This window comes from Balaenoptera musculus, chromosome 17 (assembly GCF_009873245.2).
Source record: "Balaenoptera musculus isolate JJ_BM4_2016_0621 chromosome 17, mBalMus1.pri.v3, whole genome shotgun sequence".
Lineage (NCBI taxonomy): Eukaryota > Metazoa > Chordata > Mammalia > Artiodactyla > Balaenopteridae > Balaenoptera > Balaenoptera musculus.
The window spans coordinates 67,232,862-67,254,800 of record NC_045801.1 but is presented as its reverse complement, the minus strand read 5'-3'; the positions used below and the strand labels follow the sequence as shown (position 1 = coordinate 67,254,800).

Here is a 21,939-nt window from a genome sequence, read left to right as displayed (position 1 = left end):
GTTTTCATGACAGGTGGTGCTTTCCTAGATGTACATAACCCTGTGAAGAAATATTTGAAGTCGTAAAATGCATTCAAATTCTGCAGGTCTCATGTTTATTTCATAAAATTGCTCGAAGCATAGAGGTCAGTTTATGAGTAGATCTTCAGGTATTTATACAATTCTTAGATGCAAAGGATCTTGTACTTAGTCCTTAGACTACAGCAGAACAGGAAGGGAGAAAGGGGGTCTTCATCCAAATGGATAAAACATATGCTAAGTTAAGCAGTGACCCTGTGTTTGCTTTTCATGATCCTTCCACAAGGTAAATCGATCAGACTCCTGTTGGACCCTCCACAGGTTGGAGCTTTAGTGTTCCATCTGCTTTTGTATAGCTTTGCCGCCTTTATTTCTTCATTTCAATTCTTGTTTTGAATGTGTGTAGTTGAGATAGATCTAGGATTAATAACATGTATTTTTTTATTTTAGTGGAAGAAAAATAATATAAAAATCCAAATGCACTATTTCAAAAATAATTATTTTATGTTTTTGTTTTATATTCTGAAAGTTAACTTTTGAAAAAATCCCATTATTCTGATGGCATTGTACCGCTATATGTACCTACTGATAGAGAATCTATATTTTCAAAATGCAACCCCTTCCCAGCTGCATTATACTATTAAGAGGATCCATGGAAGAGTTTGGGATCAGGTTATTGTAATTATTTTATCTCATTTTCTAGCTATTTCAAATTGGCAAGATTACATGGATTATTTTATATATGACAACTGTACAGCTTAGTCTGCACATATTTCTATTTTACACATGAAGAAAAATCAAAGAAATTAAGAAATTTAACCAAGATCACACTGCTAATGATAAAGTAAGCTCTAATTTCTAGACTAGTGATTAAACAGAAAACTCACACTCTATATTCTGCAAGACAGGGAAATGGAGGTGGTGAAGGAGGTCAGATAAACACAGCATCTCTAGGTTGTCTCACACAATATTATAAAACTGTCAGGTAAGGGCGTAATCAGTCCTTGTGATCTTTGAACAATCATGAATGCTACATATAAATAATAAACATAATTAATTCTCAGTTCATGGGAAATTCTCAGTGATTCATGGTGTACACACACACACGCACACGCACACGCACACTGCCTTATAATTGATTAAAACAGCCAAAAGGATTTACTAGTTGAATACGTCATGTGGATGCTTTTATCTAATGCTTTTATCAGACGGCGTTCAGACACTGAAAGCAACATTGCTTTTTACTTTATCAAGAGAAAGTCTCATTTATTCATTCCTTCAGCAAACATTTGTTAAATGCACTCTCTGTACCAGGCTCTCAGTAGCAAGCAAGGATATGGTTTTCCTTAGTTTTTGTTGTTGTACTACTAAACTGAGAAAAAAAAATGTTCTGAGTAACTCTGACTAAAATATGGGCAGTGTGTTCCCCCATCAGAGTGTACTGATTTATCCAGCAGGGAGTCTTTGAAGTCCCCTCACCTCCCTCAGGCAGCCTTTTATAGCCAGCAGAAGGGAAAACAGGAGATGCCAGGCACACAAGTCCATCACTTCACTGCCAGGGTTTATTGAACATACAAATCCCAGGCAGCTAAAAGAAGCACACTGGGGAAAGTCACCCTGTGCTGTGGAATTGTGAAAATTTTATTTGGCTGATTTTGAAGGTTTTTTTTTTCTTGTTCTATTTTGTGTGTGTGTGTATGTGTGTCTACAGATTCTTGAAGCCCTGGCTAAAAGCGATGATCATTTTGTACAAAACTGCACCAGCCTTAACTCTTTGAACGAGGTGATTCCTAGTGACCTTCAGAGTAAATTCAGTGCTGTTTGCAATGAAAAAATTGAGCGCATATGTCAGAGAATATCCAGTTATAAAAAGGTAAAAGCTCTATGTATGTATTTTACAAGTAATTATTATTTAAATTATTATTTTAATGTCAAATTTAATTCAATTCTTGATGTTTTTCATTACTTATTTATGTACCGCTTTATTGAAATAGTGATAACATTTATGTAACATTTTAGGGTTTTTTGAATGCCTTTACATCCTTTGCCTCATTTGATCTTTGCAAACTTGTAAGCTAGGCCATTATTCCACATTTTCCAAATATAATAACTGAGGCCTAAAGAATTAAATTACTTACTGGCAAGAATAGAGTTGGGATTTAAATCCAGGCCACCTAATTCTGAAATCAGATTTTTATTATTATTATTATTTTTCTTTTTTTTAGCTCGGTGCTAAAAAAAAAAAAAATGAAATCAGATTTTTATTATTTCACTATAGTTCTTCTTTCCCTGTTCTCTTGACAGAGGGAACAGAGCCCTTAATCAGAAAGTACATGGAACATCGGCTGTTGTAAATGGATTCATTGCCTCATTCATTTGACGTATTAATTGAGCACCTTTTGTGTGTGAAGCAGTGTTCTTGGTACCAGGAATACGGCAGCAAAGGAGAGAAGGTCTTTCCTCTCACGGTGCTTCCATTTGAGTGGGGGAGACAACAACGAAGTAAAGAAATCTCTACAAAGGGGGAAAATCAAATATTGGAGAGAGTTACGAGGAAAGCTACGGTGGGAAGTGCCAGGGTGGGAGCTCTAGGCTGGGTGGCTATAGAGAAAGCCTCTCTGGGAAACGCGTGTCTGAATGACAAGTAGAACTCTTCCTTTAAATGGGAGGAAGAAGCGTCCAGGTAGACAGAGCGTCTGGTACAGAGGCCCCAAAGCAAGAAGAAGGTCAGGGTGTCAGGGGAAGAGTGACCAGTCAGTCATAAGCGCGGAGGCTTTGGCAGGGACAGGTATGAGGTTCCGTGGAAGCTCTTTGTACCTTTTGGGACGTTGGATGGAGTTTGGATTTTCTTCTTACATCGATGAGAAGCAGTTGGAAAATTTTAGATAGAAGGATGACTTCATCTAATTTAGGTTTTTGAAAGATCGTGCCAGTTCCTCTGTAGGATTGGATTGCAAGGGGCAAGAAGTGAGGCGTAGAGAGGGGTGGGAAGCGATTGCAATAGTCCGGGTGAGTGACGGTCATGGCTTGGACTCTGGGGAAGACAGAGGAGACAGAGGACATTTGGTGAACTCGAGGATATATTTTAGAGGTAGAATAAATAAAAATTGATCTCTAAGACATATCTTATAGTAGGTTTTAATTTTTTTTTTCTGTTTGTGTCAGTGGGAGGCTAGCTAATTATTTCCCTCAAAGTGAGGCTGGTTGCTTAAATTTGGATAGTCATACTAGGAAATATGATTTATCCCAGTGTTTATGAATATGAGTTAACTGTCTGTGTTTGTTATGGCAAATAAAAGTCAGTATGTGTCCAGATATGTCCATACAAAAATAGGGAAATGTGTGAACGGATACCCAAGGGATTTCAATTAGGTTGCCTCAGGGAGGGGAAGGGGAAGGGAGCTCACTGTGTTTTTCTTTAAGCATTTCCTATACTGTTAGGCTTGTTAAGTTGAATATGTATTGATGTCATAATTTTTTTATAAGTCCATTTACATGAAGAAAAAATGATATTCCAGATCACTGCATAACCATCACATCTGTTCACCTTCTTTCCATGATTGCTATGGACCTCTTTAAGTTTGGGAAAGATTCCATGAATATGTCTCGTTGAAGCTGAAGAACAGAAGATTTTCTTTTTACTTCTCCTGTCTCTATGAGAGGTGACAGTACTTTGAAGTTAAATTTAAAAGCTCTAAAAAAATGCAAATTAGTAGTCCCCTTTTGAACACATTTTGAAAAGAGAGTCATTCTACTTCAGAGACGGATCTGTATAAAGTATGGTAGGGTTCAGGCAGATTCTGGTTGTCAAGCTTGTCACTTTTGCGTGTGTCATTTTTCTACCTTTTTGGATTTTGTTCCTATTTTCTTCTCTCCATTCATTCAAACAGCAAAAGCAGTAGAAGTAGCTTAAAGAAATACACATAAGAAAAGGTAAAATATAGAAATAAAAATAAAACATTAAGATGAGGGTATATTACATAGGGTATTGATTCAGCTGCTTTAAGAAGGACCAAGACAACAGAGGCTTAAACCAGATAGAAAGTTTATTTCTCACTCATGTGAAAGTACAATCTGATAGGAGTCCAGTGAGGTGGGGCTTGATGATCTTCTAGGGATCCTTCTGTATTTTTGTTTTCTCCCCTAGGATATTGCCCTCTTCCGCAAAGCCAAACTTGGTGCACCACCACCATGTCTAAATGAATGCCCCTTAGAAGGGGAAACAGGAAGTGGATAGTAAAGCGCTTCCTTTTGAGGGCAGGACCCAGAAGTTGTACACATCACTACTGTTCACATCCTGTTGTTTAGTGAAAGGGAGGCTGGGAAATGTAGTCTCAAACTAGGCATCTCAAACTAAAACTCAAGGAATTTTATTACTAAAAGAGAGAAGGAGAGGATGAATATTGGAGGAAAATGAGTAGGTAAATTTAGAGGTAAAGCTATATTAGAACAGATGGTATAGACCATCAGGGGAAAAGGGGCTATAGGTAAGCAGGTCCTAAGACTCTATTTACTTGCTAAAGTGGAATATTATATTTGGCCTTCAGCTTCCTGATGGCCAAAATGAAAAGGGAAACACAGTCTGTTACTTATTTATCAGTATCCCTGTGGTACATACATGTTTCTTAAGAGAAGCAAAGGTTTTCTTGGTCTAAGTTCTAATGGAACTCTCTCACCCTGGATTTCAAAGAGGCAACACCAGGAACGTCAGGGCAGTGTCCATAAACATAGCCCTGCAAATGAAGCAGCAATTTGTTTTATGTGGCAGATATTTTTAAGACACTCTTTAATGAAAGAGCATTGGTCAAAAACTCAAGTTCACAAAAGCAAGTTTGTTGCAGGATGGGAAAGGAAGACTGGGGAAATACTAAATGCGTGTCTTTTACGTGGGCAATAGGGGCTTAAGTCAGTTATTTGAAGAAGTCTGCCCTCCACCACATACAATCTACTTGGGAAGAAAGGTCAAAATACATGAAGTAATAATAATACTACTTAGCCTACTAAGAGGTGTCTCCATGAATGGTTGAACATGCTGGCACCCAGCGCCTTGCTCTATATGCTGGTCCTCTGTGCCGTTATAGAGCGCACAACAGTTTATAGCAGTCTATATCAGACATTGCATGCTAGCTATATTTTACAGTTTGCCTGTGTTGTATAATCTTACCAACACAGTGATATGAGACATATTATCCCATTTCATCGATGAAGTGACTGAAGCTCAGAGGGATCAAGTAACTTTCCCAAAGGCACACAGCTGGGAGCGGCAGTGGAATTTGAACCTTGCTCCCTTTTATTCTAAAACTGGTTGTTGTTTGTTTACCTGTAGTTGATACTTTGCTACACAGCTGATGTGCTAAACAGTATGGTTCTGACTGCAAGGGCAATAGCATCTCAGTAATGGAGAAATCATGTCGGAGTGAGTGGTCAGCAGCTGCTAGCTGCTATCAACTGGAAAGATCTGTCAGAGTGAAAAGGAGGAGAGATGGCTCTCAAGTAAAGGGAGAGATCATAAATGAAGGCAAAGACTTAGAAATGAGACTGATCTGATTGATGAAGAGTTGACGTACTGCCTGGGCCAGAAAGGAGGATTTGAGTTGGATGCAGTTAAAAAGGAAACCTGACAAAATCTGATTTTTTCCAGTGATTTTTTTTTTTTTAATTTTTATTTATTTTTGGCTGCGTTGGGTCTTCGTTGCTGCGCGTGGGCTTTCTCTAGTCGCGGCAAGCGGGAGCTCTTCTTTGTTGAGGTGCGTGGGCTTCTCATTGCGGTGGCTTCTCTTGTTGTGGAGCACGGGCTCTAGGCTCGTGGGCTTCAGTAGTTGTGGCCTGCGGGCTCAGTAGTTGTGGCTCGCGGGCTCTAGAGTGCAAGCTCGGTAGTTGTGTTGCACGGGCTTAGTTGCTCCGCGGCATGTGGGATCTTCCCGGAGCAGGGCTCGAACCCGTGTCCCCTGCATTGACAGGCAGATTCTTAACCACTGCGCCACCAGGGAAGCCCCTCCAGTGATGTTTTGAAGTGACATAATCATCAGATTTGTTTGTAAGATGTCCAAGTCGAGGGTGACTTGGACTCATGTAGAAGCATTGGGGACAGAGAGAAAAAGATCAATTCAAGCTGTGTGTAGGAAGAAAATATATACCGTCTATGATTAATTGGTTATGGTGATAAAGAAGGTGTTATTTCTTGGTTTCTAACAACAGCCTGGTATGCAATAAACAACCTGGTATGCAATAAATAAAATAAAAGAGATGTATGTTTTTGGGGGATTATAAGCAGAGTTTTTCCCCAAATGGGAAAGAACATTATCCTGGGGAGTGAGAAGCATCTTTCATTTCCTCAGGAGTAACTGGGCACCTGGGAAGCTTTTAAAGCAGAGGTGGACAGGCTACCGGGCAGTGATTTGAGATGATAAAAGGAATGTCACTGAAGTTTGGAAAGCTCTCGTATGCACATTGTTGCTGTTTGAGCCTCCAAGTAGCCATGTGTACTGAATAGTCTTATCAGCCTGCTTCTTTCTCAGGAAGTAAGAATTTGCTTCAAGTCACCTACCTGGCAGGTAGCCAACTAGGTGTCAGTCCTATGGAGTGCCGTCTCACTTATTTTTATTTTTATTTTTAATTTAGAAATAAAGAGAAACTTGTAGTTAACCAGGACATGAGTGCTTTAAAAGCAGTCCTTTCATCATCCCTTCTTGACCATAAACCTGTTTAGAATCACTGGCTCTCTTTCTCACGAAATAGAGAAACAAGGTTAGCAAGAAAACATTTCAAGGATCTTTTCTGTTTGAACAAAATGTCGATACCTAAGGTAACGGCCTGTCAGGTAAGGTCAGCTCCATCCATGTAACAGATGTATGTCAACAGAAACTATAGCATTTGTGAATATATATTTTTAATTTCCACGTATTTACTTTTAAACTATTATTAGCAACCTATTTGTCTCCCAGATGAAAGCTTCAAATAGCCCTCTTTGTGTAAAATAAAATGTATCCATAGAAACTAAAATCTCAAAGAGGCTGGCTTTCCCTTATTATTTTGACTCTAAAAGTTTTACGTGTTAAAAATAGAAACCAGTTGATATTTCTACAGTTTTCCATAGCCAGGCTGCTGCAATCACATTTAAGTTTTTGGCCAGCATTACAGGCCACAGATGTTCAGACCTTACTGGGGACCTGAATGAACCCTAAGCTGGCGTTTAATCTCTGTGGGGCAGGAAGTGTGGGCAGTCGTTCCAGACATAAAAGTATGCACTGTTTGGGGGAACGTGCTCACTCTCTGTTGTCCTGAGAACTTTAAAAAATTCTAGATTCATTCTCCTGTTTCCAAATAGTTCCATAATTGGCCTTATTTTTGGCACTGGGGATACTTCTTCCGTATAAATATTTAATGAGCTTTTAAGAGATAGTTCCTTTTTATGCAGAAATACTGTCTGTAGGAATCTAAGTTTTACGTTGACTATTCTGAGTATCTTTAGTTATTAATGCCACATAATCCCCAAATGGATGTATGGATTGGGAAAACTGTGGGTAAAATCTCTCCCCATGTCCTTTTCCCCCGATACAAAATTTTTATAGGTCCATGCCAGTGGGGTTTTACACTTCATTGAAATGGGAGACTGTCTGCAAAATAATAGCTTATTACCTTTGTATTTTTTTTTTGACTTGTAGTCAAATGACTGTAATTGGATCTAAACTTGTTGTCAGGCTCAATAAATCATGAATTAACTACCAATGCATTAAAAACCTGAAATTCCTTTTCCAAGAATGACTTCTTCCTGTCAATACACAAATTTGCCTTAATATCTATATTAAAGATAAATATTTCCCTTGCCCGCCACACTCCTCTCCACCTCCTCTTCCATATCTTTGATCTCTGTCCTAAAAAGAGCTACCTACACCTGCTGTCCATACCCGCTGGCCATGCCCACTGTCCATACCCGCTGTCCATCCCTGCTGTCTACACCCTCTGGCCATGCCCACTGTCCACACCTGCTGTCCACACCCGCTGTCCGTACCCACTGTCCGTACCCGCTCTCCACACCCGCTGTCCACACCCACTGTCCATACCCGCTGTCCACACCCGCTGTCCCTACCCGCTGTCCACACCCGCTGTCCACACCCTCTGTCCACACCCGCTGTCCACACCCGCTGTCCATACCCGCTGTCCACACCCGCTGTTCATACCCACTGTCCACACCTGCTGTCTCACTCACCTTTCGTTCTCAGCACACTGCAGGTGGGCTCTGGTTCCCTCCATGTAACTGAACTGGCCCTTTCTAAGGTCACTGGTGGCCTATATTTTGCCAAAGCTTATTCACTGTGGTCATTGTAGTCCTTGTTTTAGTAGCATCTGACGCAGTTGAGCTTGTACCTTTCTTAAGCAGTTTTCTGTGACATGACCTATCCTGGTTTTGTCCTTTCTTCGTGGCCCATTCGTAGTCTCCTATGCTGATTCCACCTTTTTCGCCAGCCTCTCATGTGGCAAAGTCCCACTTTGACTTTGACTTACTGTGTTTATTGTTTGCCTCTCCCCTCATTAGAATGTAACCACCCAGAAGGCAGGAATCTTTGTTCGTTCACTGTTTCCCAATGTGCCTAGAACCGTGCCTGGTTTAGAGCGCCCTGGATAGGTCATTGTTGGATGAATGAATGAAGCTGGTAATAAGCTTGGTCCACAATAGGTCTAAAGCATTTTCCATCCCAACTCATTCCCACCACCCCCATCCCATACCCTGTACGTTTCTTTATTGCAAAATTGCAGTTTTTTATTTATGGAAAAGAACTTTTGTCTTTCCTTGTGAGCTTCTCCAAAGCAGATGAGTGAGCTCAGTGTTTAATTTGATGTTGCTAAAGAAGATGACAGGTCCACACTTCCAGGGCCCTTTACTACTGTATGGCATGATCAGAGCATTGTCACGTGCCCACCACGGTCAGTACAAGAACTCCGCCTTCCTCATTTTAGGTCTGCGTTTCAGAAAGAGCTCACCATTAAATAGCAGGGCATGCTGTCTGCCAGCACATTTTTGATCTTCAAAATATATCCACATTTCCAGGACCCATGATTATGGGCCCCCCTCGCCCCCTCCCCCTTTCCTAGGGATACCCCAGGATGGAAGACAGCACTGCTTTCATAAGGCTCTTCCTTCTCCAAGAGAGGCTCTTATCATAGAAGTTTCCACTTACTCTTTGAAAGAAACTAGGCATGTGGCTACGCACCGTTCTGAGTGCATGGGGAGAGGGCATAGAAGACACTGTATTGAGATAGATGTTGGAAAGCTGCAGGAACTGGGTCCCACTGAAAAGGGAATCTTCCCCCTCCTCTGCCTGATCACTCTAGAGATACTTCATTACATCACCCTGTTCACTTCCTTCTCAGCACTTACAAAATTTCTAATTATCTGGCTATCGTATTTATTATATAATTGTTACATATGTACATACACATATACAGTTGTATATATGCTTATACATATATGTTACATATAATTGTAATAGTATAATTGTTATATATAAGGGTGATATAATATTGTTTTTACCTGTGTCCCCTACTAGATGGTGAATTCTATGAGGGCAAGAGCTGTGTCTCCAGCATAGCACAGGATCCAGAATAGATGCTTCTTTTATATTTTTGAATGAATGAATAATTGGTTAAAATGAAAGAAAGCAAGAGAAGGGTAACTGCCTATTACCATGGATGCTGTGACATAATAAAATCGATCTCTGTGTCTTTGTGCCGTGGGAGCCTTCTCTGAGATTTTTATCCTGCAACTACAGTGGAAAAGAACTTCTGAGTGAAAGTTTTCATCTGGCCTTAAATTCTAGGTCTTTCCGAGATAAGTCTCCAGGTCACGGTTGCTTTATTAATAAAGAGAAAGTGATAATTCAGGAATTCTCTAAATGCCTTCCTGTCTCTCAGTGTTTAGGCTCTTTTCACTATGTATCATTATCAAATGTGTTAGTAATTTTGTTAATAGATTCCTGCATTTCAGTCCAATTCTATTTAGAGTCCTACTATGTGCTAGCCCTTTGCTGAGATACATAGCTTCTGACATGTGATTTGAAAACACAGTTTAATATACTTGTAAGATAGTTCATATCCTAATGGTGAGCTTATAAGATGTGATTTTTGATATCACATCTTTATTCTCGAATTTAACCTAGAAAAGTTACACAGTAACCGGTAGTAGTCTTAATTTTTATTCTCTTCAATGTCCAGATTACTACTCTACTAGTGGAATAAATAGATAGGATCTGGTTATAGTTTCCAAGGAAGAAGAGAGCATAGATATTATTTAATCCACATTCCATATTTTACTAGAAATGACAAAGAGACAGGGACTTGCCCAGCATCACATCAGTTATGGGGACGACATAACTAAAACACAGGGAGCTGGTGGCTCTCATTCCTTTGTTTGTTTTTTTTTTTATAAATTTATTTATTTATTTATATTTTATTTTTGGCTGTGTTGGGTCTTCGTTTCTGTGCGAGGGCTTTCTCCAGTTGCGGCGAGCGGGGGCCACTCTTCATCGCGGTGCGTGGGCCTCTCACCGTCACGGCCTCTCTTGTTGCGGAGCACAGGCTCCAGACGCGCAGGCTCAGTAGCTGTGGCTAACAGGCTTAGTCGCTCCACGGCATGTGGGATCTTCCCAGACCAGGGCTCGAACCCGTGTCCCCTGCATTGGCAGGCAGATTCTTAACCACTGCGCCACCAGGGAAGCCCCTCAGTCCTTTGTTTTTGAAACTACAATCCACTTCAGTTCTATGAGATGCTTGTGTGTGATGCACAAGACAGATGTAAGCATCACTCTCATGGAGTTTACCATCTGCTAAGGGAGAGAGAAATAAGAAAATTATTCATGGGACTTCCCTAGTGGTGCAGTGGCTAAGAATCTGCCTGCCAATGGCAGGGGACACAGGTTCGAGCCCTCGTCTGGGAAGATCCCACATGCTGCGGAGCAACTAAGCCTGTGTGCCACAACTACTGAAGCCTGTGCGCCTAGAGCCTGTGCTCCGCAACAAGAGAAGCCCTGGCAATGAGAAGCCCGCGCACCACAACGAAGGGTAGCCCCTGCTCGTCGCAACTAGAGAAAGACCCAACGCAGCCAAAAATAAATAAATAAAATAAAATAAATAAATAAAAAGAAAATTATTCATAATTGTAAGGAGGATTACAGGGTGCTGTAACCTAGCACCTAAACGGAAAATTGAACCTAGACTAGGGCTCAAGGAAGGCCCCTTGATGATTTCATAGAACTTGAAAATGCATAGGAGTAAGTTTGGAAACGAGGGAAGAACATTTCAGGCACACTGAACAGCCTGTACAGAGACCTCGAATGAGTGGATGGCATGTGAGAGGAACTGAGTGAAAGCCAGGAGGCGCACAGGGAGCAAGGGGAAGAGAGCTTGAGATAAATAAACCGGGTGTGGATCGGACTCTGGGAGGCTGTATAGACCATCGCAAGTGTAGACCAGGGATTTGGATGGCAAGGTTTTAAATAGGGGAGTGGCTGTCCGGGCAAGTTGTGTAACTTCCTTGAGCATCACTATTCTCAATGGCACAGAAGCAGAGTCCACGCCAGTCTTCAGGCTGCCCCTGACCCAAAGCTCAGCGGTGATTAGCAGGAGGCCCGGGTGGGAAGGAAAGTCTGTTCTGCCTGTTGTCCTGCCATTCGGGGTCCCCACCACCAAGCTTTGCTGTCTAACCTGTTCACAGACTCGGGTCTGGGTCAGCTTTCTGACAATGTTTGGAATAATCCATCTTCTTCCATCCTTGACCTGACAGCTACCCTATTCTGCCACCTTGCACCTTCTCCTAGCTTGGTGTCCTAGGACGCCGATTCAGTTTCTCTCTCTGACTCTCAGCTGCTGGGAACCTGTGGATTTGAGTCCTAGTAAGTGGTGTTGATCACTTGAATTCATCCCTTTTAGCGCTTAACTTGGATTCAGTGTTTCAAAAGAATCCTTTGCATTTGCTGCCTATATTGCTTTGCTTTTCTAAGAATGTGTGAATTTTAAAATAATGACTTAATTTCTAACAGCTTGTCATTTATTTCACCCGTTGCAGTTGACATGTTTTAATTTTCTTTTGATTTTGCTATGGATGACAGGAGTGAAATGTTTGAATTATCACTGCATTCAACTGCTTTTTCTTTCATCTTTCATCTACAGTTTTCTCGTGTACTAAAGAATAGAGCCTGGCCCACCTTTAAACAGGCCAAATCTAAAATCTCCCCACTGCACAGCAGTGATTTCTGCCCCACCAACTGCCATGTCAATGTGATGGAAGTTTCTTATCCCAAAACATCAGCGTACCTGGGGAGTGCATTTGGTGTTCAGTTGGATAGCAGGAAGCATAATTCTCATGATAAAGAAAATAAATCGGAACAAGGTATGTTAGCTTTTTCAACTTTATCAAATTATGACACGTAACTTAGGCAATCATACCTATTCCTGCATCCCTGAAATTAGCATGTCAGCAAGTCTGAAATTTTATAAAGAAAGGATTCCTCACGCTAATCATTTGGATAATTATGCATAAGTGTTTGTAGAGTGAAAATGGAGTTACACATTTTCATCAGTTTTCCTCTAAGAAGAATGATTGTTTTTGTCTTTATGAGAAAAATAGTGGAGGAGCACCTGCAAGGGATGCAGAGTACCATCCCATGCCATCCCAGTGGGACGTGGAATCGAACTGTATTCCTCGTTTTTAATCACAACTCCCCATAAGCTTTAATTCCTGAATTAAATGCAACATTAGATTGGCATTTTATCTTTTGTAAGCTTGGACGTCTAAAATGAATGGCTCTGGATTGCTACTGTAAGTTCAAGGTAATAACTGTTGCTATGGAATGGTTTCAACTCCTCAGGAAAACTAAGCCCTATGGTGTACATTCAACATACGATTACAACCATGGCGGCCCCTTCAGGTCTGTCTCTGGGGCAGCAAGATGGGCACGGTCTCCGGTATTTGTTGAAAGAAGACGACTTAGAAACCCAAGATATCTATCAGAAACTGCTGGGCAAACTTCAGACTGCACTGAAGGAGGTGGAGATGTGTGTTTGTCAAACAGATGAGTAAGCATTTTATTTACTGTATTTTAAATGTACCTAATACATTAGCTGTAGGAAATGGCACTCCTGAATACCCATTATTCTTTTTACTGTTTGAAAATATAGGAATTTTTGCTGAGCGTATAGATCCTCTTCATGCCAACACCTTAAAAATGAGAAAACATGGCAATTCTGTAGATCTGTATTTTAAGGAAGCATTTAATACCAGGGAAGAGAACAGCAAGGTTCTTTCATATAGAAAACGCTAACTTTCAGTGTGCAAATGTTAAATTGAACAATATGATTGAAAGAGTACAAACTGCATATAGGGATTTCCTTGTGTACCTTTTACAGACCAGAACACAGCATTTGGTGGATAGGCACTCAACAGATGTTTATGAAAAAATGTAAAGCATACCGAATCCTTAACATACTTGTTAAATGAGTAAAAGCAAAAGTATGTGACCCTAGGAGCAATGACCAACACCCTTTCTTCTCTTCTGATTGAATTAATGGTTTACTAAGGAAGTACCCAAATCGCTGTGCCAGTAATTTGGAATCTTTTTTCAAGAACAGAGAAGAGGAAGGAGTTGAATAAAATTTTTCCAGAGGTCAACTCTGATTCTTATTCAAGAATTTGAAGGTTGGAGAATTGCCTGAACTCTGTAGGATGGTTTGCTACATCATAGAGTGTGATTATGCTTCACATCTAGTCAAGGCAGAATGGGATTTGGGGTAGCTCAGTTTCTCATGTATAGAAGAGGGTGAATAATCATAGCAAATTATCTATTTGTGGTGAAAAATATAAAAATTAATACGAAAAGCAATCAGCCTAGGGCTTGACATGCTTGCTTATCATTCAGGGGATTGAAATTGTTGAATATATCATAGTGGGAAAAATCTGAAAATGGTATAAGGACCATTTTCCTCTTTTTAATGTACTCCCTTTATGAAGTTGCAGATTTAGATGGCTGTCAAATGTGTATTATTTAGTTCACACACACATCATCCCTACTTCCATGGATAATTCAGATTTCGCATAAAATATTTAGAACTTATTCTAAGGCTTTGTTGTAATTACACATTACAATAATGAAATTTTAATTGACATGATCTCTTACTTTATACATCTTTGAAATTTAGAGATCAAAATTACCATATTAGTGCACCATGTTTCTAAGATTATCTTTAAGTAGTTACTATTTACTGTGCTACTGCTTTCTGACATTTTTATGAGTTAATTTAGAATTGAAATTCTGTTTTCCTTTGTCTAATACACTAGTTTTTTAAAATTACTTATAACACTTGGTGTATTATATTGGGACCACCCCATTCATAGACAGATCAAACAGTTTGAGGTTACTGAGAGAACAGGTGGTTATTTTTAAACAAATACATGATATTTGGAATTGTTTTAGAATGACCTTGTGACAGAGAAGTTAATATTTTAGGACATTATATTTTGCTTTATTTAATAAATTGATTTTATCATATATGTTATATTGTATTTTAGAAACCAGTCTCTTTTTTCCCCTGAAGTATTCAGAAGGTTCAAGAGGAAGACTGTTTATTAATAAAGCAATGGATAGTAGCATTGAATCATGTATCCTAGATCTCAGAGGGATTCTAGGAGAGCATCTGGACCAATCCCATGCTTCCAGTTAAACCAAGAGTTATTATTCCTCCTTTTCAGATGAGTCCTTTGTCAATGGCAGGATTATTGATGTGCCTGAGTGAACACTGCCTTGGAGACTGGCTCTCTAATGCATTGACTACCCAGCACTTCCTGGCAATGGTCCAGAGTTTGTCTGTCTTTGTTAATTTATTGACTTTTTTTTTTAAGTTCAGCTAATGTAGATATATTTTCAAGGAAATAGTTAGAGCCAAGGGGCTCCCTTTACTTGGTTTAAAATGCTTTATATTTAAAGCACTAATTTCAGAAAGAGGGTTAAGCTATTTTTATTAACCAAAAGTAGTTAAAAGGATTACCTATTTTTACTTGTGATTTCCCCACTCTGTTATTCAAAAAGTCTTTACCAGCTGTGCTTGTTTATTAGGAAAGTGACATGAAATGAGCCAATGATTTGAGAAACTTCCTTGGTCTTCTCTGTGTGCACCATATAATTTAATTCTAAATCTAAATATGTTCCACCATAATTCAGTGTGTAACATAATCACTTTAAAACAGTGCAGTTGTCCAGGTGTCTGGATGCCCCGTTGCCCCGTTCGGAAGCGCTGCAGTGCAGTGGAGCTTGACAAATTATTTAAAAAGCTCGTTACTAAACAGTTTTCTCACCATGTAGAAATTATTCTTGGTCCAACATAGATGCCTCTGCAGAGTGGAGAAGCAGATCTCGGCCGCTGTGCCGAGTTTTAAGAGAATTGCCTCACAATATCTCCCTGCTAGCCTTTCTAGGAGTCATTCATTCCTGTGAAAGGTCCTGGTGCTGAGCCTGTCTAATTGTGCAGTCTGGTTTTCCTGTCACTTGGGAACACATCCTTTGACACACAGGCATTCCCCTAAATCCTCCTACCTTGTTCAGATCCAAAGATAGAACTAGAGACAGATGTGCTGTGTAGTAACAGGAAGTAAGGTGATGTTATGAATTTCATCAAGATTTTGTGATTCCTGTTTCATTTCAGGAAGCTAGATACTTTAGCCCTTTAATGGGTGATTTTCTGGTTAATGACGCTCGGGTGTTAGATATAAGTAAAGGGAAAAAATAATTCGTGGAGAGTCCAGAACCTTTGACAGGGTTTTAAAATTCAGGGTTTGTGTATTCTCACAGAGAGGAAATGAATAAAGAGTATTGGGGGCTAGTAAGGCAGGAAATTTGAGAATAGACTTCATTTTGCAGGTGCCACATGTCCCAGGATTGAGTGACCACCAAAACACATTGTAGGACAGTTAGTGAGCTGGGGGTTACAGATAGGAACGGTAGGGCTGGTGGTGGAATTATCTTTGAGGTTTTCCCAAGCATTTTTCTGGTAAATGTAGAAAAGTGGGCACAGTTTCATAAAAAGTAGCATGTATTATAGGGGCTCATGTGCCGGACACAGTTATATGATTACATGCACTGATTTCTTTCATTCTCACAATCCATCTGTGAGTTGGGTTATGAAACCCTGGGCTGTCTCACAGACGCCTCAAACTTAAATTTGTTTCTGAAATTGACATCTACTTTGACCTCATACTCAAATCTGCTTTGCCCCCTCCCCCATCAAGGTTGTCCCCCTTCTTAGTAAAGTATTCTCCATCTCTTCAGTTTATGAAGCCAGAATCTAGGTATCATCTGTGATTCTTCTCTTTCCTTTCCCTTCACCTCCAGTACCTTATCAAGTCCTGCCGGTCATACCTCAGAATGTGTCCACCCCATCACCTGAGACTGGGTCACCATAGTCTCCTCCCTAGTACCCGCTGTAGAATTTTCCAGCTGTGCCTCTCCATCTAATACATTCTTCATTCAGTAGGTGCCAGAGGGATCTGTACAGGTAAATGGTGCTAGTCCCCTGCTTAAAGCCGTTTACTGGCACTGCAGTGCAACTAGAATAATGGGAGATGCGTTATCGTGGCCTGCACATTTCTACACGATTTGCCCCCAGGGGGAGGGGAGCCACCCAGTCATGAGTCCCGGAGAACTGGGATGTGGTGGGCGGCACTCATGACCACCTTCGCCCTCCAGAGTGGGTGAGCGATATGCAGGGAGGGGTGTTCTGCTTTGTTTGCACAGTATATGAGTGTGTCTCACTCAGCCCATCTCTAAGATGAGAATAACAATGATAATACTGATAATAATAACGAGGATACCCACTTTATAAGGTGGTTTGAGGGACTGAATGGATTAATACCTGTTAGGTACTTAGCATAGTGACTGGCATAAGAGCTCAACAAATGTTAGCTGTGCTGAAGAGGATGATGATGATATTTAAATCTCAGTTAAATAGAAAACACACAGGTAGACGCAATCCACCATATACAGAAATCTTTATTCATCAAGGGCATTTGGCGGAGATTGACCGGAAATGGTGCTCAGCTCAGGATGTTAATTCAGAATCAACAGACCTACACACTATCAGAGGGAGCTTAACACTGTATACGAGCAAAGGTAAAGGAAAATATTTCTGCGAGCACAAATATTAAGCTTTATGCTCTATTATTACTTTTAAGAATCGAGAAATTTTATGCAAAAACGTGGTGTCAGAAACATTGTTTTTCTATCATTTGTTTGTTAGCCTAACACTTGTTCCCACAGGGTCAGTGCAAGCATGACTGCAGCTGTTTAAAATGAAAAGCAAATATGTGAACACAATTCGTAGAGCTCTGAAAAAAATGTTTATGCTGAGCCCCCATGACTCCTAATTTAAAAGGTCCATAGAGCACAGAGGGCTCCTTGCAGAATGAGAACTCCTGCATCTCTTTCCTCTTTGGTAGTCAAGAGTTCATCTGTCTGTGCAGCGTGCAGCTTGGGTAATTGGAGTTAATCTAATGCTTTAATCTTTTGGATGGAGGGAGTGAAGAAATACACAGTCTGTCTTATGAGACATAAACATATCTTTCCAAATAGAAAAAGTGTGTTTAAAATAATTCATAGCTTTGCAGGGCCCTGAGCAATCTAGCAGAAGTCCCTGATTTTCCCAGGTGTCTAAAAACTATAAACTGCCAAAATATTATTCAGATATCTCACAGTGAGACCTTACCTGATGACACTATTTGAAGTTGCAGCCCTGGCTTCATTCCCTTTTTAAAAAGTTTTCTCCTTCCCATTTGTCACCATGTGATACACTATACAGCTTATCTGGTCGTTGTTTGTTTCCTCCCAGTAGAATTTAAGCGCCAAGAGGGCACGGACTTTTGTTTGTTTTGTAAACTGCTGCACACACAGCACCAAGGGCAATGCATGGTCCGATAAATGTGTTTAATTAATTCATTAGTGAAATGACTTAACAAATATTTACTCTGCACAGCATTGGGTTTGACATGATGGGATATAAATAAGAGGTAGAAGATCTTTTCATGGTCTTGAAATAAAATAAACATGACATTGCTATGGAAAAATGAGTGTCAAGATATGTGCATATGTGCTGTTGACTAGAACAGCATGTCATCGGTATTTGGTAAATAAAGGAGAAGATGATTGTGGGCTGGAGAAACCATGCCCGGGCCCTTTGTTCAGTTATGGTTTAATTTGTTTTGCAAATTCTATAGCACATTGTTTGATAGTAAAGACTGATTCCATTTTTGTGTCATTTTGAGTTAGTTCTGTAAGAAACAATTTACAGCCAAACATTCAAGTCTAGCCTGGTGGAATCAGCGCTGCTCAGAGTCTGCATCAAGTTTTATGCCGATTCAGAGTCTGAAAGTGTACTTTAGCCTTGAGCCCAGTGGGAGAGCTTTGCGTTTGGGCAGATTCACGATGCTTCCTGGTGACTGGGTTGTGGATGGTATTGGGGTGGCCCCACTACCTCCTGTCCTCACCTGTGTGTGACGCTGTTTAGCGTCTTAGGGTCGGGACGGGCAGGACTCCTGTTTGCATGAGTGTGAGGACGGTTTGTCCACACGACATTCTCCCTGACAAATAGAGAAAGCCTGGGGGAAACCCAAGGCAGGCGGAGGGGGGTAATGGGATTTTAACATCTGCAGGTAAGCCAGTGAGGAGGTATAAGCCCATTTAGTGTTTATTTTAATATTTGGATAGCACTTTAAAGTTTCTCAGGTATTTTCATGTGGTGGTGACGATGGCTGGGAGGTACCAGCAATGTGTTCTGTGCATTTCATTCTCCCAGCAGCCCTGTGGGTAGCTATTCTTATTATCCACATTTCATAGATGTCAAAGAGAACCATCCCGGTTTTGCCAGGAGAGCACAGCTGGTCCATGGCAGAACCTGGATTTGAACACAGCTTTCTCATCAAAACTGTGTGCTGTTTCCATTACTTATTCTGATAGGAAAGAGTGAACTTTGCATGACAGGCTTTTTATGCAACAGGGTATTAATTTCAGGTGACACCTAGAAGAAGCTCTAGAAATATCTGTAAGCCTATCATATAAAATGAGCAAGGTAGTTATCTGTAGCCGCCGGTGTGAAAATGTGCACTTATTCTTTTTTTTTTTTATATCCCACTGCAGCCTTCTGTCTTCAATAACATATTCTCCTAAATTAGAACGTAAGACATCAGAGTCCATAGTCCCAACAGACAGTGACAACGAGAAGGGAGAGAGAAACAGCAAACGCGTCTGTTTTAACGTGGCAGGCGATGAGCAGGAAGATTCAGGTCACGACACCATCAGCAACAGAGACTCTTACAGGTAATTCATTCATTCCTGAAACTCATCTCATCGACCAAGTCAAATGGGATTCTGTATTTTCCACATAGGTCTTGAAAAAATTTTTGACTGTTGCTTTTGTTTATTATTCCCACAAAATAACCGCTGGCTGTTACCAACCTCAGACAAAGCATAGTGAGACATCACTGTCTTTCAAATTCTTCCCTTTTATAATCTGAGTAATTCGGAAAAAACATTTTTTCTCCAACCGAGTGGACCTAATTTAGGAGATTTGTTATTCTCTTATGGATTGTGTAACACGTATGGCAAATAAACAAGTTGTGCCATATTAACAGGTTTTTTTTTTTTGAATATCTGTTTCTGATTATTGGACTATTGGGTAGTAAATAGGTGTTCTTTTTGTTTTGTTTTTCCTCCTTCCTATATTCTGTGATTCAAGCTAATTGAACTAGTTTCATGTGCTCACCTCTGTGACCAGCTTTGTGCATTTTTTCTTCCCTTGCATGCCTTCTGTACAATTTTGATAGGACTGCTGTAACAAAGTACCAAGAACCAGGTGGCTTGAACAACAGAAATTTATTTATTATCCTACAGTTCTAGGGCTGGAAGTCTGAAATCCAGGTGTCAGCAGGGTTGGGTTCTTTCTGAGGGCTGGGAAGGAAGGCTCAATCTCTTGGTTGCAGATGGCTGTCTTCTCCCTCTGTCTGTTCACATCCTTTTCCTTCCAAGCCTGTCTCAGTGTCCATGTTTCCTCTTTCTTATAAGGACACCAGTCATACTGGATTAGGGCCCCCACTAGTGACCTCATTTTAACTTGATTACCTCTGTCAAGACCCTCTCTCCAAACGAGATCACAGTCTGGAATACTGAGTGTTGGACTTCACCATATGAATTTAGGGGCGGGGGAGGGAGAGATACAATTCAACCCATAACACCTTCCCTCCAAACTCTGTCGAGTCCTCTTCTTACCAGACTCTCAAATGATGGCTCTTCCAATGAACTTCCTTAGTTGAAAGTGCTTTTTCTCCTTTGAATCCTTGTGTCACCTGGAACCTCATTGAGACCTGTGGCAACCTGCCACGTATGCTGAGTGTGCGGCTTCAGAACCTCCCGTTTTATTTACATTAACTGAAGACAAAAACTCTCTTACTCTTATTTATTATACAGTGTTTTACAATGAAAAGATATTTAGTAATTATCGTTAAATCGAAGTTGGTTTCATCAGAGATGTTTAGCACAAACTAATAGCTAACATTAAAAACATATTCTTACCAGACACAGGGGGAAGCAGGATGATTTCACGGAATTCCTCCCACAACCCTCTGTGGCAGGTTCTGATATTAACTGCATTTTACATCTAAGGAAGCTGAGGCCCGCAGGAGTTACATAATTTACCTAGGAAATCAGGTGGCCTGGCTCTCAGTTTATTAACCACTCTACTATTCCAATTTCTATGTGAAAAGGATTTTAATGAATATGTGAGTTAATTATTCCTAGAAATTTAATGATATATAAAACAAATTAACCACTTTTACCATTTCACTTACTTTTAGCTTCTAAGGAGACCAGTATGCTCTTTAATAAGAACCTGTGGTTTCTCTCCAGTGGGAAATGACAGATCTAAAAATACTTTCTTCCCTCAAATTCTAGTTATCAGATAATTAACATTACTCTCAGGTTCTCTCTAGGGTAAAATAGAAATTTTAAATGTACATTTAAGGTTAAATAAGTCCCTTTTACTTATTCTGAGAGAAAAAAATATTTATGTCTCCTGCACTACTTCTGAAATCTGTCATGTGTCCATATTCACACACAGACATTTCTAACTTTCTTTCCCTTGATGTTCATCATTACCCAGCACCTAGCAGGTGTGGTGTCCTGTTCTGGGCTCCGGGGTGGAGGCAAAGTGCCATCTTCCCGGGGCGGGGGAGGGGTGGGAGCTCAGAGTGCAATTAATAAGTTATCCTTTAAGTTACTAGAAAGGGTTGAAAGGCAGAGCTCTTGAAACAGGATTTTGTCACTCTTAGCAAATCAACTACAGGCATATACCATCAAATGGATTATAACAAATTTTAAGTTTGGTTTGACTCCTGTAAATAGCTATGCATTTTAAAATTCAATTATGATTAGATTATATGACGAGAAAATTTGAAATATGATCGAATTGAAAATACTTTCTTTTAAAGTAAGATAAAATGTGAGTTGAACAAATTTATCTTTCTCATAAATTTCTATAAAGCATATTAACACATATAACCGTGACATAATAAGTTTATCTGGTAAGAAGTGGCAGGGAAACTTTGCCAGATGCACTGCTGAAGTGACACGTACCTCATTCTTCGCAGCGACTGCAACAGCAATAGGAATTCCATCACCTCCTTCACCAGCATCTGCAGTAGCCAGTGCAGCTCGTATTTTCACAGCGATGAAATGGACTCAGGTGCGTTTGGTGAAGGCACGCGGACTCTTTGATGATGCCGAACCTAAGGGATTAATTTGCTTGATCCATACTCATTTTTATCTTTCATCAGCCATTTTTGGTGGCCACACACATTGCCTTTCAGTTTTACATGCTTGAGAAAGTCGGCTT

At 40.2% G+C, this 21,939-nt stretch overlaps 1 protein-coding gene across 5 annotated transcripts in view; it reads left to right on the top strand.

Moving 5' to 3' along the window:
• The window catches only part of PREX2 (phosphatidylinositol-3,4,5-trisphosphate dependent Rac exchange factor 2), a 287,018-nt gene that overhangs the window by 158,367 nt on the left and 106,712 nt on the right, over positions 1–21,939 (top strand). For all 5 annotated transcript variants that reach the window (XM_036830767.1, XM_036830768.1, XM_036830770.1 and 2 more), the window contains exons 23-27: positions 1,730–1,891; positions 12,184–12,403; positions 12,882–13,089; positions 19,191–19,370; positions 21,695–21,789. In XM_036830767.1, coding sequence (XP_036686662.1) covers positions 1,730–1,891; positions 12,184–12,403; positions 12,882–13,089; positions 19,191–19,370; positions 21,695–21,789 — 865 coding nt within the window. The remainder of the gene's footprint in view (positions 1–1,729; positions 1,892–12,183; positions 12,404–12,881; positions 13,090–19,190; positions 19,371–21,694; positions 21,790–21,939) is intronic.